This window comes from Felis catus, chromosome A2 (assembly GCF_018350175.1).
Source record: "Felis catus isolate Fca126 chromosome A2, F.catus_Fca126_mat1.0, whole genome shotgun sequence".
NCBI classification, from domain to species: Eukaryota; Metazoa; Chordata; class Mammalia; order Carnivora; family Felidae; genus Felis; species Felis catus.
The window spans coordinates 125,796,580-125,822,626 of NC_058369.1; the positions used below are offsets into that span (position 1 = coordinate 125,796,580).

Sequence of the window (26,047 nt, forward strand, 5' to 3'; positions counted from 1 at the left end):
TACATTCCTGGCACTGTGTTTGGTGCTTAAAATATTTCCTCATTTAATTCATACAATAACTTTGTACAAATTAGAAAACTGAGGATCAAGGATATAGTAATTTGCCCAAGTTGTAATACCTAGTAAATTGTCCAATATTGAGTTTAAAATGAAAAGTATTTATAGGTGGTTGATAAAAATATGTTATTGAATAAATATGCAAACTCAAAATACCTTATTTTTAAGTATTTTAATATTTTTTGAGAATAGTAAGTGAAATTCTATGATTATTTTTAGTAGAGTTATATTAGATTTATAAAATGAACTGGGTGGATTCGTACCTTTTTGTCTATATTACAACATCTGGTTGGAAGCCTTTTTTCTTCCTTTAATCTTTCAGTTTCCTTCATGATTATTGGTCTATTTACATTGTCTACTTCTTCTGTAGTCAATTTGGGAAATTTATTTTCTCCCACAGACATTTCAAGTTGGATGAACTTTATACCTACTTTACCTGAAATTAATATGACTATGTGTGCTTTTTAAAAAAAATCGTGATTGCTCAATGGATCTATCTATCCTTCAACTGTCTGTTATTTTAATAGATGTATTGCTGTTGAGCTATATGTAGTTGAATATTTTTAAGATAATTTGAGGGTCCTTGTTAATAGATTATTCATTTAAGTGACTTTATATGATTTATGTTTCTGTTTTTCATGAGGGTGGGCATTTTTGTGGGAAGGAAGGAGTGGATGCTACTGGAATGTTGACCAGATGTCATTTTCAGTGTCGTTCTCTTGTACAATTCTGAACTTTCTGATTTTTGTTTCCTACCCTTCAGTTTCTTTCGCCTATTTCCTATTTCCTATGTGACACTTTTTGGCCAGTTTGTTAATTTGTTTCCTGGAGTTTCCAGTTGCCTTTTGGATCACTCAGTGTACTAACAGAATAAAGCATATTCTTACCCTTGGTTTAGCTCTTGAAAGTGTAAATCTGGTCACTTTTACCATTTAAAACATAATTTTTATAAGAATGATCATTGTATTATTTCTTCTATCAGTGAAAATTAGAAATAACCTAAACAGCAAATAGCAAATGATAGAATACTCATGCAGTGAAACATTCCTAAATTGACTAAAGTCATTGGAATGAATATTTAACAATATAGAAAAATACTCAAGATATAGTGTTTAAGGTATAAGAAGCAGGGGTGCCTGGGTGGCTCAGCCGGTTAAGCGTCTGACTTCAGCTCAGGTCATGATCTCGTGGTTTGTGAGTTCGAGGGCTGTGGCTGACAGCTCAGAGCCTGGATCCTGCTTTGGATTCTGTGTCTCACTCTCTCTCTTCCCCTCCCCTGCTCACACTCTGTCTCTCTCTGTCTCAAAAATAAATAAAACATTTTTAAAGATTTATAAAAAAAGGTATAAGAAGCAGGATATATATGATTTAGGCATACAGTAAATGCATACAATGAACTATATGCCAGGCTCCATTTTAAATCTTTTACATAGTGGGCTCATATATGGAAGATTACTGTGGTATGACCTTGAGCTAGAAGCTTAGCCACTCTAATATTTGTGTTCTCATCTGACAAATGTTAAAGCATGTGAAACATAGTACGTTCTTAATTTAAAAAAATATTCCTGGGGCTCCTGGGTGGCTCAGTCAGTCAAGTGTCTGACTTCAGCTCAGGTCATGATCTTGAAGTTTGTGAGTTTGAGCCCCGCGTGGGGGCTCTGTGCTGACAGCTCAAGCCTGGAGCCTGCTTCAGATTCTGTGTCTCCCTCTCTCTCTGCCCCTCCCCCACTCAGGCTGTCTCTTTCTCTCTCTCAAAAATAAGTAAACATTAAAAATAAATAAATAAATGTTCCTAGATCTTGCTCTACATTGATCATATTAAAAGTATACTGGTAAGTGTTACTTACCATTAATATTTGCTAACCTGGATTCTTTTTCATTAAATTATATTTCTGTGTAGTCATATTATTAAACAGTAATATGAGTTTTAGGTTCATTAGTTAATTCAAAAAACTGAGTGACAGTTGCCTAAATAATTATGCATTCTCTTACTAAGAAGAGGAATAGATTTGTGTATGTGAGGGAAACCATGGCACTTAGTTTTATTCAGTTGAATAGAATCATGGCACATTTTCACCTTTCTATAACTTCCAACTGCAGTCACTTGTTTTACCTAGTTGTTTTCAACAGTTATTTGAGTTGTATTTTAACTACACACTTATTATTATAATAACTTAAACCAGCATGTTTGATATTTATTCTATGATGAACTGACAATTAAGATAGCACATTATAATTAGATATAATACAATATATTCTTGAATTATTTATCCTATTTAATATGAAGATGCCTCATAATTTAGCAAATTATTTGTTTTACGTAAAGGTTTCTAATTAATCTATATATAAAACTCATCTGTTTTCTCTTAGTATCTTAGTAAAGCAAGTGGTAATTTTTACTCCCCAAATGCAATGAATCAAAATAACCAGCAGATGGCAATAATGACTTGTAAATCAGAATTTTTAAAATTTAGGTATTTTTTAAAATTTATTTAAAAAAATCAGTTTTATAATAAATCCATCTACTAAATATGAAATGTAGGGAAATTACAAATGTAATTCCATATAAAAATAATTATGTTGCATATTTCATATTTCAAATAATTAAGAGATTCATCATGGCCAACATTTGGTTTTCCAAATAATAATGACTTTACTTATATTGATTCAAGTAACTTTTTAATCAAATTTAAGTGTTTTATTTTTGTTTTTGTTTTTTTTTATTTTAGAGAGAGAGAGAGGGAGAGAGCGCGCACTCACGGGTGGGGTAGAGGGGTGAGAGAGAGAATCCTAAGCAGGCTCCACACTCCCGAGCAGAGCCAGACAGCGGCACCATCTCATGACTTTGGTCTCATGACCTGAGCCAAAAGCAAGAGTCAGATGATCAACAGAGCCACCCAGGCACCCCACAAACTTAAATGCTTTAACTTTGCACGAATACACAGATGTAAATTGAAGTGCATAGCTAAGTGGACTTCTGTATTTAGCTTGATTATATCGACCAGGAAAGACAGAGGTAGAGGTAGTTCTGAGAACATCATTTTGAAAAGGTTAAAATTTCCACTATAATTTGATAATTTAACATACTAATTCCACTGTAATTGATGCTCTTCTGCATAAAAGATGGGTTTGTATCAGTGTTGTTTCAGTTTCTTACGCATTAAAGTACTTTTTTTCCCCTCTGATAGTACAAGGAGTTGGAATTGGCATCAAAGTGTGTATTTCTAGTTTATTACCATGAGTTAGCCCCAAAGATGGTAGGAAAGTTTTTAGGATCTCATAATGACATCACCTGTAATTGAACCACATATCCAATATTCTTTTAGAACCATTTGATGTAGTAGTTTTATTCATTTCAATTAAGAAGTTTTAAAAAGCTGAGCCAAATGGGATTCATTTTTTATATTTTCGCAGGACTTCCTATAAATTTATAAAGATGAAAAAAATATTTTTGTTTAATCATGTATCTCTATTTTTGTCTCCAAAATATAGGATAACCATAGGTATGTGCTTCTTGGTGGCTGTGTATTTTCTAATTGGTCTGTTTTTATATGTTAAAAGATCTTTTCAAATTTCAGCAAGTTGCCTCCCCTAAATGAAATGCTTTTGTACATGTGTATTTTATAAAACAACTACTTCAGTCTAAAACTGTTACATATCTTGGATTGATTCATTTTTAGATAGTATATTTACTGCTACTGAATTACTTTATAGAGCCTGCTTAAATTCTAGTTGGATGCAAGTGCTTCTTCATAGGAGAAAATGGAAAGTCACCAGGTGTCAGTGAAACATACAGCTTGAATGTAAATAATGCATGTAATGCTTTGCATAATGCTGCCATTTCATCCAAATAAGAAAGGTACCTGTGATAAGTTGGAATTTCTGGGAGTTCTAGTCTATTTTCTTTGTCCACGAGGGGCGTATTCTCCTTTTAAAACTGGAGCTCCTAAGGGCATCTGGGTGGCTCAATTGATTTCAGCTCAGGTCATGATCCCAGAGTCCTGGGATCGAACCCCATGTCAGGTTCCATGCTGAAGATTCTCTCTCTTTCTCTCCCTCTGCCCCTTTCCTAGCTTCATGCTCTCTCTCAAATAAAAAAATAAAACAAAATACAAAAACAAAACTGGAGCTCCTTCTGCCACCCATACTCTGGTCAGTTGTTACCCAGGCTTATAGTAGATGAAATGAGATCTCTTCGACCTTGAATAGCCTTATATAGGCGTATTTCATTCAAAGGAAGGGGGGGGGGGGGAATCCATGAATTCCTTCACTCACCCCCAGGCCACATGAAGACACTGCCTAATTGCATAGTATATACACACTGATTTGAACAAAAAAGTACTCAGTAATCACTGTTAAATGACTTAACCAATATATGTATACCACATACATACGTACATATATACATACATACACCACCCCCCCAAAAATCTATTTTTCCATGAAACTAATGATGGTAGTTCCATGTGAAAACTCCAATATACTGAGATTATTTTTATTTACCACCAAAGTAACTATTATAAGAATTATACATTCAATATTAATAACCAAAAGTCTTAGAATATATTAAAGTGTGAATTGTAGAATATGTGTGGGAAGATTAAATGCAAAACATAGCAAAACAGCAATGCTGCATAAGGCATCTGTGTGCTATGTTTCATTTCACATAATATTTTAGATTGATTTAAGATTTAACTTTGATTATGACACAGTGGTCTAGAAATATCACTGCACTGAGCCCAGTATGTTTTGGACCATTTACTTTACTTCTCTAGCTTTTATTTCCCCAACTATGGAATAAAGACTTTGGACTACATGGCCTTATTACATTCTTTTATTTGATTCTGGTTAGTATTTGCACATATACTTAAGTAGCTAGAAAAATGTATCTGTTGAGTCATATAGTGCCTTGTACCAACACTTCCCTTCTCTCCTTTGTGTCCAGCTATGTTTGGATTCTGCCCTGAGGGTCTTCATCTCTGCAGTCTATCTACTCCACAGTTTATCCCCATCCTGTACTCCAGATGCTACACTTCACTGCCAACCCAAATGAGCTAAGCCTCTCTCTAACCTGTTCAGCCCAGCCCCAACCTGGCCCCTGCTCCATCCCTGGTCTTTTCTTCTGGTTCCTCCCTGACTCCACTTGCCCTCTAGTCTTTCAGTACGGTGGGCTTCATTGTTTCTATTTTCTAATTATTTCTGTGCTCTAGAAGAACTAACTTGGAACCAGAGTTTAAGGGAGAAGGAACAGTGTCCCTGAGTACTAAGTGTTTACATCAAGACCACCAGTCTCTTGCTTTGGGCAACAGAGTCCTGCTTTCACGTAGACATTGACCCATCCCCAAAAGATGAATGTGGAACTCTAAAATTCCCTCCTGTTCTTTGCCATAATCTGAAACTCTTCTTGAGACACTTATCAGTGACAATTATATAATCCACTATGAGAAAATTTGTTGGATCATGCAGCTTTTATGTTTCTTGATTAAGGTTGTGTGTATATGGGTTCAGTAAAGGCAATGTGCACGCTTTAAGTTTTTTTCTTAAAATTTAGAAGTATTTGTGGGGTTAGCACAGTGTCTCAGTTATGAGTACAGACAGGATGTGAATCCTGCCTATCTCACTGAGGTAGGTTCTGAGAACTTAATTTCTCTCTGCCTCAGGTTTTTCGTACCTCAAATGGAAATAATACTAGCTCCTACTTCAGAGAGCTGTTGCAAATATTAAGTCAGATAATGTATATGAAGTGCATAGATATAGCAAATGTTCTATAAAAGGTACCAATTATTACCACATCAAGGCTCAGAGTGGAGAGGGAATTATTTATATCATTGTCCCTCCCTCCCCCCACTCCCCAGGGAGTCCAAAAAAATAGCTATCATTCTTCCTAGGAAAATTAAAAAAAAAGGGAGGGGGTAAAAATAAATAAGAATGGAGAGCCTAAGGCTGTACAAGGCTAAAAAATAGGCAGTATCATCTTCCTTTTACAGATTAAAAAAAAATGAGGCAGGGAGAAGATTCTAGATGGCACACTCAACTCACAAGTACATAAGATTTATTCCCCTGGAAGTCCTCAAAGTTGACAAGTTGGGCACTAAAGACTGGAAATAAAAAGATTCACTGCATAGCTTTTTCTTTCATGTTTTAAAATAACGGTGAGCTATAATTCAAACACCATAAAAGACATTCTTTTAAAGGGTAGAATTCAGTGACTTTAGTATATTCACTAGGATGTGCAACCATGACCACTCATTCCATGTTTTCACTACCCTCAAAAGAGACCTCCATATCCATTGGCAGTAATTCTCATTCCTCCTACCTTCCAGCCCTGGCAACCACTAGTCTGTCTTATATCTCTATGACTCTCCCTATGCTGGATATTTTATATAAATGGAATCATACAATACATGGTTCTTTGTGTCTGGTTCTTTTACCATGTTTTCAAGATTCGTCCATGCTGTAGCATTTATCAGTACTTCATTTCTGTCTATAGCTACATATTCCATTGTCTAGATATGCCAAATTTTATCCATTCACTAGTTGATAAACATTTGGATGGTTTCCACTTCTTGGCTATTATTAAAAATGATGCTATGAATATTCATGTACAAGTTTTTGTGTGGACATATGTTTTCATTTCTTCTAGGTGTATGCCTAGGAGTGGAATTCCTAGGCCATATGCTAACTCTGTGTTTAACCTGTTGATGAACTGCCAGACTATTTTCCAAACCAGTGCACCATTTTCCCAGCACCAAAGTGCCAGGTTTATTTTCTGGACTATTGTTTTGTTAATCTGCTTGCCTACTATTTCACCATACTGACTTGATTACTTTAGCTTTATAGTAAGTTTTGAAGTCAGCCTCCAACTTTGTTCTTCAGTATTTCGTTGACTATTCTGGGACTCTTGCCTTTGCATATAAACTTTAGAATCAGTTTGTCGACAGCCATAAAACCTGCTGGGATTTTGATTGGGACTGTATCGACTTTATAGAAGTGGAAAAGAACTGACATCTTGGCAATATTGAGTCTACCTACCCTCAGACATAGAATCCCTCTCCATTTATTGATATCTTCTTTGATTTCTTTCATCAGAGTTTTATAGTTTTCCTCATATAGATCTTGTATATATTGTATTTACACCTAAGTATTTTTTTCCCCTTTTTGGGTGCTGATATAAATGGTGTTGTATTTTTAATTTCAAATTTAGATTGTTCATTGCTGATATATGGGAGAGCAATTTATTTATTAACCTTGCATCCCACAACCTAGATATGATTTTTTATTAGTTCTATGAGGTTTTTGTTTGAAGCGTGTTAATGTATGTTTTTTTAAAAAAATTAGTAAGAATGAGAAGGAAAGAAAATCCTTCTTTAAAATTAAAAGCAGCTGGCTGGCTTAGCAGGTAGAGCATGCAACTCTTTATCTCAGGCTTATGAGTTCAAGCCCCATGTTAGATGCAGAGCTTACTTCAAAAAATAAATTAAATATTTATTTTAAAAAACCCACAAAAGCAAAACTGTAAGGAACTGAACAAGTGAACCCAGTTGTATTGTGAATGAATAACATAACCATATAGGAAGATGAAGAAGGAACTAATCTAATGGCTAAACATGTGATTTGACTGTGTTCCTTTGGTCAAGGAGTGGGAAGAAGGGGACCAACTGCAAACAACCTCTGAACTCTTTTTTAAAAGGTTTGTTTATTGCAGTTTTATGGGTGAAGCAAGATGAAGTTATTTGGGGTTTATGGTTGAATTGAGTAAATAAGCATGTTGATGTTGGGAACCAGGGAGAAGGTACATGCAGATAGGGAATGGGGCTAAGCAAAAGAAAAAGCCCCTGTGGGAGTGTACTGGAATTGGAAATAGCAGCACAGACTCATGATTTCTAATACGTGCTGTACACACACACACACACACACACACACACACACTAATGTGTGTGCTTATACACATATATGCATTCCCAACTCTGCTGGCTGAGAGAACCTAGAAACAAACGTATCCCATATGGTACATATCTGGTACCCAGATCTTGGTTTCTAATATATTCCCAACTAAAAGGAATCTGGGCTCCTTGGAGAAATGGCTGGTTCCAGAAAAGGTATGAGATGAGCCCTGGACAACGTGTTATGCCAGAAACTGAAGTGCTAAAAAAAAAAAAAAAAAAAAAAAAAATCAAGTAGGGCATGTCAAAAGGACATAGGGACCAGCTTAAGGGACTCCTGATGACCAAATCCGGGGTGAATTGAGCATCAAGATAACTAAGAATAGTAATAAATTATAAAACATTGAAAAATAAGAATTCTTTGCCATGAAAGACACAGAAAGGTTGCAGAGCTGTACCAGCTTAAAGGAGACTGAAGAAACAGGGTAACTCCATGCAATATGTAACCCTGAACTGGATCTGTACTGAAGGAAGAAATATGCTACAAAGGACATCACTGGGTTGGTCATTTAACAAAACTGGAGTACAGATGGTAGGTCACAGTATTATATCACCACGAAATTTCCTGAAATTGCTAACTCTTCTGTAGATATTTAATGGAATCTTCTTGGTTTTAGGATGTGCACTTTGAATTACATAGGGATAGTGGGGCATGATATGTGAAACCTACTCTCAAATGGAGGAAAATAAATTTTGTATATTGCATGTGCTTGGGTGGGGGGGGCATATACTACTCAATGTAAATGCTAATTGTAAATCAAATGGGGCAAAACATTAACAATGGGTAAATCTGGTAAAGAATATACAGCATTTCTTTATATTATCCTTGCAACTTTTCGGTAAACCTGGAATTATTCCAAATAAAAGATTCTTAAAAGGTTGGCATTTGGCATGCACAAAAAATTAAGTATAATAGAGCAGACTTCTGAAAGCACAAGGTACGATAATGTCAAATACCCTGAAGCACAAGGTATGATAATGTCAAATGTCATGTGGAAGGATTAAGACTTTGAATTTGGCTAATCTTATTTTGTATCAACCTGCCTTCTGTAATATCATTACAGCACATCCAAGAGTTTATGGCTAGAATGAGAGGTAGATCTTTAAGCTTTATGGAGTCTTCAGTATCATCCCATACAGAGAGGTGCAAAGTCCTGTAATTTTAAGATTTCATCAGGTGGAGTAAATGAGTGAGGGGACTAGGTGTAGGAGAATAGGAACCAGTGGGGACTTAAGAGCGCTGTTTTCTCTAAAGGCTTCCAAATACAATTAAAGACAAAACCCAAACCCTGTACAGTAATCCAGTTGGCTGTGTCTGGACTGGGAGTGGCCAGCTATGACCCCTACTCTTACCTAATCCTTTTTTTTTGTTGTTTTTCAAGGTGAGGAAACAGGTACCAAATGTCGCAAAGTGTGTAAGATAATTAAAGGTGTAAATGTGTGCATATATATCAAAACACACCATTTTTAATGAAAGAAATTAATATCCACACATTTGTACTTCTGTACAATTTTGGGTAATATATAATTTTAAGCTGTTTACAAATAACATGTAATGCTTCAAATATTACATAATGTTGATAATACATTTCTAGCAGAAATAAATATATTGCACTTAAAAAGAACTTCGTTAGGTGTTACTTCATAGTATTAGGCTTATAACTTCTTTTTTCATAAAACATTTCCCATGCCCTTCCCCCCACCCCCAACACACACACTTCATTACAGTGACTGTTCTCACGCAATTCATTAAAGCAAATGGACACAGCAAACGATATAACTGTGATAGAGTCTACTAAAGAGGCTATATCCAATTTTATCCTCTAGGAAATAAAAGGGTTTTTTTAGGTTTCTGAAAATAAGGAAAAAAACCACAACTAAACACGTATTTTAATGTCTCAGAAGTAAAATACCAAACTGTATTTTTTGTCCAGATGTATTATTTTACCAATGTTTTTATTTTCTTATTATCAGGGAAGGGGATTGGAATTGAGGAAGGGATAGAGAAAGAAGAGTGAGAAAATACTTATGGATTATTTGCCTATCAATATTTATAAATGAAACTTTGCATATTTAAGCATGCCAAAGAAAGATAAGTATTAGAATATTTTATAACTGGCATGGAATAGTAGTGAAGAAATTATTTTATGGTTTTCTAAACGTTTAAGAATTTGTAACCTTCTCTTTGCCTGTTTAAAATAAAATCCTTGCATTCTGAAATAATATAAAAACATGTAAAATCCATCCTCCACCCAAGCTGCCTAAAGGAGCCAGCTGAAGATCTTTCTGTCCAGTGCTTTATTTCTTTCCAGTCTAGATTTACAGTATAATATTGTTTTGTTTCTAATAATTATCAATTCCATACATGTTTAATAACAAAAACAGTTTCCTTACTTAGTCAATGGAAGATTGAGTAAAAATATTGTTTTCCTTGCAGTATGTGACCCTGGCACATTACATAACTGAATTTTTTGAACTTTAGTTGCTGAGTCATGGCTAAGCTTGACTGCATATTTAATGGAGTGGTAAAGTCCTTCTTGAAGCTCATTTTTCTCAATATGGTTCAGCTTAAATATAAGCAAGATGCCTGAAAAGCTAACATGAAATTCAGAAATGGATTAAATATCCCAACATCTCTCTGAAAAATTCATAGGTATGGGAATGGTGATCTTTTCTTCTAAACATTCTTTTTCTTGGCCTTTTGGAGGGTGTCCTTTTTATTTTTTTTGCATGGGGGGGCAGGAGATGTTGTGGCTAGAGAAGCACAGTGACAGAGATGTGGATGAGAGTGAGGGAGGGGGGAGACCTTGGAATACCCCAGAAGTTAATGTAACTTCTATAGTATAGCCCGACACAGGGTTTTTCTCAGTATCTTCTTAATATCTCCCATTCTGTGCCCACCTGCTAGGAATAACAACAAACCTTCGTTATAAACTCAAACCAGCAGTGCAACCTAAATTCATTAATGCAGACCTTATAACCTAATAATTTGTGATATGTTAGATACAAGATGGAGAGATTTTACTTACATACCGCTAAGGGTCGGCAAAGGAGGGGGAAGACTTGTTAAGTAAAAGAAATAATTGAACTCACTCAGCATTATTGATAAGTGTTCTAAAAACAAATCACATACGCAGAACCTACGGAGTTATAAATTAATTCCTTCAGGTTAGACAAAGCAGTTCTGGAAGGCCCTCTTTGTAGCAGCACTGCACATTAGTCATGCTTTTTGATACTGTGATATACCTGGCGGGGGCAGGGGGGGGACCCTACATTTATTCCAAATAGTCTGCAACTCGTGCTCTTAATTATTCAATTGGCTTTCCCACTAACTATCTAGTTCTTGCAATTACTTTTGGTAGAATTAGACTTTAAAATCTTAAATACCTGAGGAGTTCAGTAAGAATCAGCAACCAGAATAGTTTAGAAAGACCCTGGGGTTGGGGTAAATTTCTACCCTTGGTTCTCACAGTTAGGGTGACTTTGATCACAGGTTAAGTTCCATGTCACTTGTGCTTTTTCTTCCTCTTTCAAATTATGCCAAATACTTTTAAAAAAAATCCAATTTAGAATTTCAGGTGTTATTTCCCAAAAGCATGCTTTGGTATCTCAGTCTTTGCTTTTCTCTAAGCACACTACTTATTTTTAGTTTTATATTGCATAATTACCAAATAAAGTTATGAAGTCAGGAAATACTGAAGTAAAGCCATATTACAAAAACAAACCCACTTTAAGATATGTCAGTTGGGAAAAATGTCTAAATAGTATTAAAATGATGCTTTCATTCTCATTGAAAAGAAAACCCAGATACAGATTCACTGTAGTAGACCAGTAATTTACCAGAATATCGAGTAGCATCATGTTAAATAGCATCTAGTTTTGTTATTCCTGCTTTAAGCAGCAGTACTGTGTATTAAATGGAGCACTGGCAGCAGGCCAACTATTAAGTATCAAATCCCTATCCTAAGTTCTATGGATACTTAAACATTACTTATAGCTGTTTTTTTTTTTTTTAAATAAACGCACATCTGTGCTGTGTTTGAAAACAAACTACCTGTGGATACTATAGCATAACATGCAAGTAGTTAGAAATTAGCCTACAGTGTCTGCCATAGGACTTTGAGATGCTTGGGGAGCACAGTCCATGCTTCTCCATAAGTAAACTACGGGACACAGTGGAGAAAAACAATTGCAAAGTCCAACAACAATGGCATCACATAGACAGGCTATGCCATTATGCCTTGTTTCATAGACTAGAAATGCCCAAGAAAGGCATTTGATATGGAAAAGCCTAACAAAATAACTAAATAAAACCCCATGCACTCTGATAAGTATATTGCATTTACCCCCCTGTCTACTCTCAGCAGTGATATTTCCCATCTCTTTTAACAGATTTAATACTTTTGCAGTCAGAACAAAGTAGATACAAAATTTAATTAGGATAAAATAGAGTTGTGGAGAGTTTTCTAAAGAAGACAGGTTATATCTTACAGCTAGAAAGCATTATAAAGTTGAAGGACTATAAACTTTATTAAAGTTGCAAAATGCCAAATACTACCCTGACTTCAAATGCTTAGATACATGTTGCCCCCTAAATATAGAGATTATATATAATTAAAATATAGTTTATTATTAAACATTAAAGGAAGGTTTAAGAAAACAATAAGAACTCAAAGTGAATAAATACTTTGGATTGACTTATAACACTGCCAGTGTTTCAGTCAGAGAGTCATTGAGTTGACATACAATTTCATATAATGGACTAGGAAAATGATAACGGAGTCACTGATCAGAACAGTAAGAAAGAAGGACAAATCATTTGTATGACTCATAATACTTCATGAACATAGGTTAAGTGGTGGCTATGCGGGCATTCAGAATGGTCATTCATAAATCTTTGTCAATCGGTGGTAACAGCTAATCTAATAACAAAGCAGATTTACCAAAAATGAGAATTTGGCCCGGTGTGTTTTACCATCCATAAAGTCTCCCAAAGCTGAAGTAAAACTAAAGGGGCCTTTGGTACCCATGGCAGAGAAATTCCTTTCAGGACAGGGCAACCATCTTGGTACTGCAGATTGAGAGAAAGCCTCCCGTGTCATCATGTAGAGGCTTTAGAAGTGTTCCCCAGTGAATGAGTCAGCAGTGCACTTAGAATGCAGCCCAGAAAAATATAACCTCAATTGTGTAATGTAACACATAGAGCCTCTTGCTTCAAAATTGTATATAGGTTTTTTCTATGTAAATGGCAAGTCATTGCAAGAAAGAGAATTAGGAAGAAAAAGACAAGACTGAGAAAGAGTTTGTCAGATACTGGCCCTTCAGTGTTAGAAAAAGAGCTTTGTAAGGTCATTACCATCTATTCATCCACAAAATAGGATGCGTTAGCATTATCTCAGCCCTTTACCCAGCAGACTAATACAAAGGAAAACTAAACATGCTTAAGCTTCAGCACTACAAATATTTCTCTGTTGGCTCTCATTTTCCTCAGAGAGAAATGGACTTAAGTTAGTCATTATGCATTATGGTCGGTATGTTATACATATTGCCTCTTTGAAGATTCTTTAAACCTGTGGAAAGCAGAAAGATAACCTCTACACATTGATTTTATACATTACTGCGCTGACACAGCATTTTTAACTGCTAGGTATAATGCACCTTCAGGTTCCTCTGCCTTGTGTTATTCAATTTTCTGGGTAAGTTAGTATCCTATTGGTTGTAGGACTTAGGCTGGCTAAGAACTTGACACTGATTCTCTCTTGAACCCAAGAGCTTTCTCCGAGCTACACATGAGTCCTGGTCTGTGGTGCATTCCCTCAGCAGTAGGCTTTATTGTGAGTCCAGCTCTCCTCTTTAATAGGTCCCATGTCTCCTGGAGAGCCCCTGCTCCACACCCCACATCCCACCCACCCCACCCTCTCCCACATTTCATACCCATTTGCACATTCTGGATCTGGATTCTCCTACGTTTAGAAGAGTCATACAAATGGTGTCATCACCGCGGAGGAATGGCGCAGTCCTTGGATAGCAGCATAAGGCCCCTGCTGAAAGTAGTGATGATACCGGGGCATGTGGAAGGAGGGGAATGTCGGGCCGCTCCCCTGCATGGAGCCGGCAATGGCCGACGGGGTCAGAGGCACCCCAAGTCGGCTGTACGGTGGCAAAGAGCCCTGTATAGGGTGAGGAATGGGTGTCGCTATGGATGCTGTGCTGGTGCCGAGAGCAGCGAGGGACTGGGGATGCTGAAATCCAGGAAAAGTGGAAGAAGAAGAGACCCAGGAGCTGAGGGACAAATTATCAGATGTCGTAAAGGCCGACCCTGAAACAAAAAACCACTCATCAGACTAGAAACTCTATTTCAGTGTGCAAATCACGAATTACATTATCTGTACAGATTGATTTATTTTTTTAGAATACATAATAGATCTGCAATTTAAAAAGATAAACACGTCAACCATGAGTCAGAACTACCTTTCCAGATAAGAAGATACCATTTATACTATAAGGAAGAGAGAATTTACTGAATAGAAAAAGACTTAACTCATTAGATGGCCTGTATGCTCCTGGAGAATGGTCAAAATACAAGTATTCTGCCTGAAAGGAATAACTGGATTCCCTTTAAAGGAGCTCAGAGGGTACCTGGGTGGCTCAGTTGGTTAAGTGTCTAACTCTTGATTTGGACTCAGGTCATGATCTCACAGTTTGTGACATCAAGCCCCACGTTGGGCTCTGCACTGACAGCGTGGAACCTGCTTGGGATTCTCTCTCTCCTTTTCTCTTTGACTCTCCCTCTCTCAAACTAAAAATTTTTTTAAAAAACAAAAGGAGCTACAAATAGCTGGGACCTGTCCTAAACTCTATAGCATCCCTATAAGGAAGGCTGGACATACGAGCCTCAACAAAGCTACTTGGTTTCTAAAGGCCTTGTGAAAACCCACAAGAATGTTTTTCTTTTTCTAGCTTCTTTTTCTAGTTGCAAGAATAACTTTTCCTACATCACAGCATCCACAAATTTAAACAAAAGTTGACGCTGGATTTGCCAGCTGTATAATTACCAGTAGTTCATGTGGATTTAGTTATAAGAGATGTCCTATGTTTTGACAGATTATGCTATTCCACAGAAAGGACATAAAAATATGACAAAGGGCTCTCTCCTCACACAAACATCCCTATGCTCAGCGTGAAGCACCCTCTGGTTACTCTTCTCTGGACTCCCAGATGCAGATGGTTGCTCTGTGAGTCTTTAGGACAGAGGAACCTTTCAGTACTCCCCTACTGTCACCGCTGGGGCCACTGCCTCTACATAATGCCCTTCACTAGGAAAATTTTCTTTTTAAAAGGGTTTTCCATTTTAGTCATTGGTCCTAATAAGATATTCCTGGAACCTCTTATAAGTGGAACAGATATAGTCCCTGATTTTCGGATGACAAAATTGAGGTTCAGTAAGACTAAAGGATTGCCCCCAAAGTCCAATAGCTCTTTGGTGGTAGATCACAGACAAATAACTCCTGAGCCCTGACTCAGAGGCTGGGTGTCCTTTCACTAGAAAACAAACCACAGGAAACCATCAGGCAGAACAATCACTTAAGACTCAGAGGCAGGGGCCCCTGGGTGGCTCAGACGGTTAAGCGTCTGACTTTGGCTCAGGTCCTGATCTCACAGCTCTTGAGTTCGAGCCCAGCGTCTGGCTCTGTGTTGACAGCTCAGAGCCTGGAGCCTGTTTCAGATGCTGTGTCTCCCTCGCTCTCTGCCCCTCCCCCGCTCACACTCTGTCTGTCTCTCTCAAAAATAAATAAACATTAAAAAAATTAAACAAACGAACAAAAAGACTCAGAGGCAAAATAATGACCTGTATGAAAATCAGGCTCCAGGGCTGCCCCTTCCTCAAGAGACTCCTGAAATACTTTTGGGGCAGACTGCACGCTGAGGACTAGAAGTCTCATCACCTACCTGCCTCTTCCTCATTCTGGGTGCTCTTGCTCCCAGCAGTTACGTAGCCCGGAAGCTGTCTTACCTCGATTCTGTGTTGTCTGAACCTCATCCCCCAGCACATCATCTTCTCCTCCATAGGTACGGATGGGTGAGCGGGCATAGGAATGCTTTTGGATCAGGCTCTCCACACTTTCCCTAGGTTAGAGAAAAACAGATCCTAAATAAACTAAAAAGTACTCAGAGATGGAGACGGGTCTTAAAGATAATTTACTAGTCAATAAAACTATATTCTCAGCCAAAAGACCCCCCGCTTCAAGAAAGACGACATTCAAAACGTGTGTTTGTGCCACTGTAGACTGCTTGGAAACATGACATCAGGCATATAAATACAAGCAACCATAACTGCATAGGATAGGAACAATCCCCTGAAATTCTGTAAGATGAAGGACAAAGAGGTGAACAAGAAACTATGACACCAGACTATAGGAATGTAGAGTTTAATGAATGAAAAATGAGTGAATTTCCTATGAGGAGTTGCAATGAATCTCTGACTTCATCGGCTAATGAATATAAAACAAATACTCAACTGACATGAACTGCACTTATTCAACATCTGATGAAATGCTGGCCAGAAGTTCAGAATATCATTAGTCATGAAAAGACTCAATACTCACTAATAAATCTAGTAAGTACATAGATTATATGACGATATGGGTAGTTTGGATAATGGACTATTTGAGATTCCTGTTTCTTTAAGATGGAATATTATAGAAAACCTGTGAAGGACACATAAAATGGCCATTAGGAAATTGAGGCCCCCAAGTAAATTGGTCCACTGACTTTGAAAGTAGTGTTCCTGTTGAAACATAGTCTATCAACTAAAGAATGCAATTAATTTTAAAAGCAAGAATTATTTTGGTATTGACCCATTTGACTTGCTGCACTTGCTGCTGTTAAAAAAAAAAAAAAAAGTCAGCAAGAATTTAGCCAAAGAGGGGCTCCTGGGTGGCTCAGTCGGTTGAGCATTGACTTCAGCTCAGGTCATGATCTAGCAGTTCATGAATTCGAGTGTCATGTTGGGCTCTGTGCTAACAGCTCAGAGCCTGGAGCCTGCTTCAGATTCTAGGTCTCCCTCTCTCTTTGGCCCTCCCCTGCTCATGCTCTGTCTCTCTCTCTCTCTCTCTCTCAAAAATAAATAAACATTAAAAAAATTTTTAAATAAAAAAAGAATTTAGCCAAAGAATTTTTCGCCGGAAATGGAAGTTCATAACAGGTAGCTTACACAGTATACAACTCCAGAATAGCTGTAGCCTAAAGACCAACACTGCATTAACCATCAAAGGACAAAAAAAAGAATTAGAAAATTGAAGAAATTGTGTTGAATTAAGAACAAATCAAACACCAAATTTCACATTGAGGGGACAAGGAAAGCAAATAGAATGTCATAATAACTTTCAAAATGTAGTACTTGTCAACATTTCACATAGATATACAGACTTTACTGCTAAAAAAAATATTGACTTATAGTGAATTTGGCCTTCTAAAAAACTTCTATACTCAGAGTTTCATGAAAGCGTTTTGTCATATTAGGTAGCTTGCAAATGAGGATTTAAAAGCAAGCCTACAAGAAAAGTTAATTCTAGCAACTATCCAGTTACATCTTTGTTTCCAAAAAGTTTTGAAATAAGCATATAGTACCAACCTCAGGCAGTCACAATGACTGGGATCTATACCCAATAGATTCACATACAGATATTTTAAAAAGTGAAACCATTCCAGGGGCACCTGGGTGGTGCAGTCGGTTAAGCGTCCGACTTCAGCCAGGTCACGATCTCACGGTCCGTGAGTTCGAGCCCCGCGTCAGGCTCTGGGCTGATGGCTCGGAGCCTGGAGACTGTTTCCGATTCTGTGTCTCCCTCTCTCTCTGCCCCTCCCCCGTCCATGCTCTGTCTCTCTCTGTCCCAAAAATAAATAAACGTTAAAAAAAAAATTAAAAAAAAAAAAGTGAAACCATTCCATATTTATTGCAATGGAATGAACTCCAAAATATAGTAAGTGAAAAAGTTAACTACAGAAAAAATGTATAAAGTATGCTACCATTTGTGAATTTAATTTTTTAAAATTAATTTATTTATTTTGAGAGAGAATCAGTGAGAGAGAGCATGCATGAGCAGGGGAGGGACAAAGAGAGAGAGTGAGAGAGAATCCCAAGCAGGCTCCACACTGCCAGCATGGACCCCAATGTGGGGCTCAAACCCATGAACCATGAGATCATGACCTGAGCCTAAATTAAGAGTTGGATGCTTCATCGACTGAGCCACCCAGGCACCCCACCATTTGTGAATTTAAAACAGGGAATATATATGTTTGCATATGCCTATATATACATAATATATGGAAATAATATTTCCAGAATGTTCCAGTTTCAGAACAGGAAACTGCCTAGAATAGGTCATCTCTGTAGGGTGGAACCAGGGACCTGAGGGACTGGAGCAATGATTCCCAACTTTGTCTTGATTTTCAAACTTGTCACAGATCCATTTGAGACACGTGGAGCTCTTAAAAAAGAAAAATTACATTGAGGTATAATTAATATACAACAAGTGGCACATATTTAAAGTGTACAATTTGACCGCTTCGGGCTGATGTGACCATGATACCACTACTACAAGTAAGATAAACTACCTAACACCTACAAAAGTTTCCTCATGCCCCTCATGTTCCCTGGTCCCCATCCCAACAAGTTTTGCCAAGGAAACCACTAATATGACTTCTGTCCCTACAGATTAGTTTGCATTTTCTAAAATCCTATAAAATGAAATCATATCTCATGTTTCTTTTCTTTTTTTTTTTCAACGTTTATTTATTTTTGGGATAGAGAGAGACAGAGCATGAACGGGGGAGGGGCAGAGAGAGAGGGAGACACAGAATCGGAAACAGGCTCCAGGCTCTGAGCCATCAGCCCAGAGCCCGACGCGGGGCTCGAACTCACGGACAGCGAGATCGTGACCTGGCTGAAGTCGGACGCTTAACCGACTGCGCCACCCAGGCGCCCCTCTCATGTTTCTTTTTTTTATCTGACTTCTTTCCACTCAACATAATTACTTTGAGATTCATCATTTTGGAGCATATATCAATGGTTCATTCTTATTCTGAGTAGCATTCTGTTTTCCAAGCCATAGTGTATACTGTAGTTTACCTATTCACCTTTTGATCTATATTTGCCTTGTTTCCAATCACTGACCGTTACACATGAAGCTGCTACCCATATTCATGTGTACTTTTTTTTTTAAAAAGGACATATGCTTTCACATCTCTTTTTTTTCTTTGCAGAAATATTTTTAGTTACAAATTCAAAACCATCAGATTATCTGTTTCTTCTTGAATGAGTTTTGGTAGTTTTTGTCTTCAAAGAATTTGTCCATCTCATCTAAATTATTGAACTTATAAGTGTTCATAATATTGCTTTTTTATCCCTCCTTCTGGTATCTGTAGAATCTGTAGTGATGTTACTCCTCTAATTCCTGACAATGGTAATTTGTGTTTTCTCCCTTTGTTTCCTAATCAGTTTGGCTCCAGGATCATCAGTTTTATTAATCTTCTGTGCTTTTGGTCTCACTGATTTTCTCTATTGTTTTCCTGTTTTCTATTTCACTTATTTCTACTCTGATGTTTATTATTTCCTGTCTTCCACTTACTTTGGGTTCAATTTGCTCTTCTTTTCCTAGTTCCTTGAGATGGAAGCTGAAGTCATTGATTTGAGACCTTTGTTCACTTCTAAAGTGGGAATGTAGCCTATAAATTTCCTGTTTTAGCAGCATCCTACAAGGTTTTGTGGGCTGTATTTTCATTTTCATTCATTTCAAGACATTTTCTTTTTTTTTTTTTAATTTTTTAAATATGTTTATTTTAGAGAGTGAGAGAGAAAGCCTAAGCAGGGATGTGGGGAGCGCGGGCAGAGAGAGAGAGAGAGAGGGAGACACAGAATTTGAAGCAGGCTCTAGGCTCTAAGCTGTCAGCACAGAGCATGCACAACATGCAGCTCAAACTCCCAAGGTGCGAGATCATGACCTGAGCCCAACTCAAACACTTAACCGACTGAGCCACCCAGGAGGCCCAGCTCAAGATATTTTCTAATTTCCTTTTTGATATCTCCCATGATCCTTGGGTTATTTAGACATATGTTATTTAGTTTCCAAATGTTTGGGAATCTTCTAGTTATCTTTCTGCTATTGCTTTCTAATAAAATTCCATTGTGGTCAGAGAACATACTTTGTATGGTGACTTGAATGCCTTTAAATTTATCGGGACCCTCTTTTTGTGGCACAGAGTATGGCCTATCTTAGTAAATGCTCTGTGTGCACTTGAAAAGAAAGTATTTTCTGCTGATAGAGAATGGAGCATTTTATAAATGTCACTTGGGTCAAGATGGTTAACAAAATTGCTCAAATCTTCTGTATCTTTACCTATTTTTTGTCTACTCATTCTACCAGTTTTTGAAAGAGGGACAGTGAAATCTACAACTATAATTGTGTATTATTCTATTTCTCCTTACAATTCTATCAGTTTTGCTTCAAGTACCATACTTTGAAGGTCTCTTAGGCACATAAATATGTAGGATTGCATGTTTTCGCCATGAATTAAAACCTTTACAGGCGTACCTCAGAGATGCTGTAGACTCAGTTCCAGAACACCCACAATAAGGCAAATACTGCAATAAAGTCAAATGAATTTTTTGGTTTCCTAGTGCATATAAAAGTTATGTTTACACTACACTGTAGTCTATCAAGTGTGCAATAGCATTATGTCTAAAGAAAATAATATATATACCTTAACTAAAAAATATTTCATTTTTTAAAAATGCTAACCATCATCTGAGCTTTCAGCAAGCCAATCTTTTTGCTTTTCAGGGTGGTGGTTGCTAAAGGTTGGCATGATTATGACAATTTCTTAAAGTAAGGCAACAGTGAAGTTTGCCACATAGATTGATTCCTCCTTTCACAAATGATTTCTCTGTAGCATGTGATGCTATTTGATAGCATTTTACCCATGGTGGAATTTATTTCAAAATTGGAATCAATACTCTCAAACCCTTACTGATGCTTTATCAACTAAATTTATAATATTCTGAATCCTTTGTTGTCATTTCAACAATCTTCACAGCATCTTCAGCAGAAGTAAATTCCATTTCAAGAAACCACTTTCTCTGATCATTCATAAGAAGCACCTCTCATCTGTTAAAGTTTTATCATGAGATTGCAGCAATTCAGTCATATCCTCAGGCTCCACTTCTAAATCTAGTCCTCTTGCTATTTCCACCACATTAGTAATTACTTCCTCCACTGAAGTCTTGAATCTTCAACTTGCAAAAAATGCAGTATTCACAAATGACAATAAAGTTACATGCAATAAAATGTGGTATGCCTACATCAGTATGAAATGATCTAATTTATCCACGGTAAATTCTTTGCTCTGAAATCTGTGATACTGATGTAGTCACTCCAGTTTTCTTTTGATTGGTGTTAATATAGGTATATTCTTTCCATTGCTTTACTTTCAACTTGTGTCTTTATGTATAAAGCACATTTTTTATATGGCAGCATATATTTGGATTTTGCTTTTTAATCCAAACTGACAACCTCTCCCTTTTAATTGAGGTATTTAGTGCATTTATATTTAATGTGATTATAAATATGTTTAGGTTGAAGTCTATCATCTTTATCACCTATTTGCATCCTACCTTCTCATATGCTATTTACCTTTTCCTTTTTTTTTTTTTGCCTTCTTTTAGGTTGTTTCTTATTTCATTTCATCTCCTTTGTTGGTTTATTAGCTATAACTTATTTTTGTTATTTTAGTGGTTGATTTAGTACTTATAGTAAATATTTTTTACTACAATCTTCTAGGCAACTTGAAGTACACTGTAAGACTTACAATAATATATTTCCATTTCTCCATCTTTTGTGCCATTCTTGTCAAACCTTTTACTTTTACATAAATCCTACATTATATTATTATAGTTAATTTAAACAGTTATTTTTTAAAAGATGTAAATAATATGGGAAAAATTGATTGACTTATCCTTATAGCTACCATTCCCACTGCTCTTCATTTCTCTGTTGATCCAGATTGACACCTAATCTTCCTTTTACCTGAAGAACTTCTTTTAACATATCTGTAGTACAGTTTGATGATGGTGATTTCTTTCAGGTTTTGTATACCTGAAAAATGTCTTCATTTTATTCTTTTTTTTTTTAAGTTATTTTTGCAGAGTGTAAAATTCTAGGTTGACACATATGTCAAAAATGGTGCTCTACCGTCTCATTTACTTTGTTGTCTGACAAGAAATCTACTCTCACCTTATGTCTAATGTAATATGTCTTTAATGTAATATGTCTTTAATTCCATGGCTTGCTTTCAATTTTTATCTCTTCATCACACTTCTGAGCAATGTGATTATGATGTGCCCTCCCTCATGTTATTTCTTCAAGTTTTTGAGATTGAGTTTGTTGGGCTTCTTTGGATGGTGTTTCCAGTTGTCATTAAATTCTCATTAAACTTGGAAACATTCTGGTTATTATTTCTTAAACATAATTCTTCTCCTATCCCTCAACTCCCATCTACCTTTCAGGGACTCCAATTATGCATATATTAGAAAATGCACTTCATTTTTAAAAGTTTCTTTGTTCTCTACGTTTAATTTTGGATTGTTTCTATTGCTGTGTCTTCAAATTTACCAGTCTTTTCATCCGCAATGTCTACTCTGTCATTAATCCCATCCAGTTGGATTAATACATTTTATACATTAGATATATTGTAGTTTTCATCTTTAGAATTTTGATTTGAATCTCTTGGACATCTTCCATGTCTGTATTTAGTTTTTTGAATATATAAAATAGTTATAATAATTGTTTTAATGTCTTTGTCTAGTAATTATAATATTTGTGTCAGTTTTATTTTCAACTGATAAATTTATAACCACACTATTGGTCATATTTTCCTTGCATATTTCCTTGCATTTCTGATAATTTTTTATTGGATGCCAGACTATGAATTTTATCTTGTTGGGTGCTGGGTGTTTTTGTATTTCTATAAATATGACTGAGTTTTGTTCTGGAATATAATTAAGTTACTCGGAAATAATTTGATCCTTTTGGGTCTCGCTTTCAAGATATCTGAGGGAAGACTGGAACACTGTTTAGTCTAGGATTAAATTTTCCTCACTACTGACGCAAAACCTTTCTGAGAATTCTATCAAATGCCCTGCAAATCACAAGGTTTTCTAGTCCACCCGTTAGATGCTATTCCCACCCTTGTATAAATACTAGGCAGTGTTTCCTCTAATCTTTTCAAGTATTTTCTTTTTTCTTTTTAATATAATTTATTGTCAAATTGGCTTACATACAACACCCAGTGCTCATCCCAACAAGTGCCCTCCTCAATGCCCATCACCCATTTTCCCTATCCTCCCCCCCCCCCCCCCCCCCGTTCACCCTCAGTTTGTTATCTCTCTGTATTTAAGAATCTCCTGTGGTTTGCCTCCCTCCCTCCCTCTCTGTAACTATTTTTTTCCCCTTCCCTTCTCTCATGGTCTTCTGTTAAGTTTCTCAAGATCCACATATGAGTGAAAACATATGACATCTGTCCTCTCTGACTGACTTATTTCACTCAGCATAATACTACTCCAGTTCCATCCATGTTGCCGCAAATGGCATGATTTCATTCTTTCTCATTTCCAGGTAGTATTCTATTGTATATATAAACCACATCTTCTTTATCCATTCATCAGTTGATGGACATTTAGGCTCTTTTATAAATTGGCTATTTATAGTGCTGGCTATTTATTGTTGATAGTGCTTCTATAAACATTGGGGTACATGTGCCCCTATGAATCAGCACTCCTGTATCCCTTGGGTAAATTCCTAGTAGTGCTATTGCTGAGTCGTAGGGTAGTTCTATTTTTTAATTTTTTTTTGACGAACCCCTACACTGTTTTCCAGAGTGGCTGCACTAGTTTGCATTCCCACCAACAGTGCCTTTTCAGATTTTCTACTCCCAGCCTCTGGTAGTTTCCTCAGATGCATATGCTAATCAGATCTCAGCTGAACACTCAAGAGGGATTCTGAGGGATCCCCTGAAGATCTCTGCAGTTCTCCTATCCTATAATCTATCCTGTGGATTCTCAATGTTTTAGTCTTATCAGACTCTAAGCTCCTACTGCTAACCTCAGGAAATCTGCCAAGCTCTGCCTGTATTCTCCATCTTTGTGCCATGACCTAGATACTCTCTTAGACTATAAAGCTGGTGCCATCATAAGGCTTACCTCATTTAATTCCCATCCCTTGGGGATTACTGTCTTTTGTTGCCTAATGTCCAATGTCATAAAAAATGTTTCATATATTTCATGTGTTTCTTAGTTATTTAAGGCAAGAGAGTATACTTGCTACTTTACCTGAAGCAAAGTCCCTCCTGGGGATCTTCTGAAAATTCCAAATCCCAGGCCACACACACAGACTAAGTAAACCACATCTCTTGGGGTGGGACCCAGACTACAGTAATTGTCAAAGCTCCCCAAGTGACTCCTATGGGCACACAAGTTCAGGAACAGAGGAGTGGTATGTGATGGATGCTTTTTGCCATATACTCCTCTGTACCGTTTGAACTTTGGGCATATGTATTGTTTACTCAAAATTAATAGAAATTATAAAAATATCATGAAAATACTACCCTACCAATGAATACAAAGAACTGCCGAACTAACATCAATACTTGGTAGATTTACTATAATGAATTGATAAAAATTGTCATTAACATGCTGATTTTTTAATATAGTAAATGCACTGAAGGTAGAGAGTAGTATATTGGAAATGTCATGGGCTTTAAAATCATTTATCAAATGGGTGAATGGAGAGATGAGTAGGTGGACCACCTAGAACTATTTTTACATTCTAGTTGTGTTACTTCCTTAACCTCTCTTCATCTGTAAATTGAGAAGAATACTAGCCTTACAGGGCCACTAATCCAGCCAAAAAATATTTATCGAGTACCTATTATGAACAAGGCACTATTCTATAGCAGTAAGCAAACATAAAAATCCCTAACAGGGAAGGAGGCTCAAGAGGAGAGAGAGAGAGAGAGAGACATTAAGAAAAATATGAAGCACATTAGATAATGATAATAGTGCTATGGAAGAATAAAGCAGGGACTAGTGCTAAGAATGGTAACTATGGGGATTAAATATGATAAGGTATTTGCACTGGCCAAAACAGTGTCTGGCACATAGGAGGTACATAATAACCTATAAAAGTATACCTAAAGCAGGTAAAATATTTTATTTTCTTAGATTATATTTTTCTCCAATTTATCTACCCATCTGAATCATCTTAATTCAGAGCAATGAGATCCAAATTAGAGGATTCTTCTTGTTGACAGAATATTAAAGTCAGCAGAGAACTTGACTAGAGTGTTATTTGAAGTATTTAAAAAAAAATTAATGTTTTATTTATTTTTGAGAGACAGAGCACAACCAGGGGAGGAACAGAGAGAGAGGAAGACACAGAATCTGAAACAGGTTTCAGGCTCTGAGCTGTCAGCACACAGCCCGACGTGGGGCTCGAACCCACAAACCGTGAGATCATGACCTGAGCCGATGTCGGATGCTTAACCCACTGAGCCACCCCGGCGCCCCTATCTGAAGTTCTTCTATAAAATTATACCTATCATAAAAGATAAAATGTTAAGTTTAAGTGAGTCCATATCGCTTATTTAAAAGTGTAACCTATTTTTAAAAATCTCTTGTACAGACTTGTTTAATCCTCTGAGTTAGACTTGTTGAAATGAAAATAGTTTATCATTTACTAAGAGGCACCAGTAAATATATTAAATGCAGAAGTTAATGGAAAAGGATAATTTGGCAGGACAGGGACCCTAATTAATCAATTTGCCAACTGTCATATATTTTAACTTTTATATGTCCACACTCTGGTCACGTTGGACCCCCACAACCTTAACAGCAGATGTCACTTACTCAAGGACTTATTTTACTACAGTATTAGAGAGTTACTGTCTTTTGGGGTAACCTGGGTCATTAAGAAAATAGTCAAGTAAGCTTAGCA

General features: G+C 36.7%; 1 protein-coding gene across 2 annotated transcripts in view; it reads right to left on the minus strand.

Moving 5' to 3' along the window:
* Positions 1 to 9,447: 9,447 nt before the first annotated feature.
* The window catches only part of TBX20 (T-box transcription factor 20), a 61,689-nt gene continuing 45,089 nt past the window's right edge, over positions 9,448 to 26,047 (minus strand). For both annotated transcript variants that reach the window (XM_003982933.3, XM_045052599.1), the window contains 2 exons: positions 16,015 to 16,127; positions 9,448 to 14,319 (listed from right to left, as the gene is read on the minus strand). In XM_003982933.3, coding sequence (XP_003982982.1) covers positions 13,979 to 14,319; positions 16,015 to 16,127 — 454 coding nt within the window. In that variant the 3' untranslated portion in view covers positions 9,448 to 13,978. The remainder of the gene's footprint in view (positions 14,320 to 16,014; positions 16,128 to 26,047) is intronic.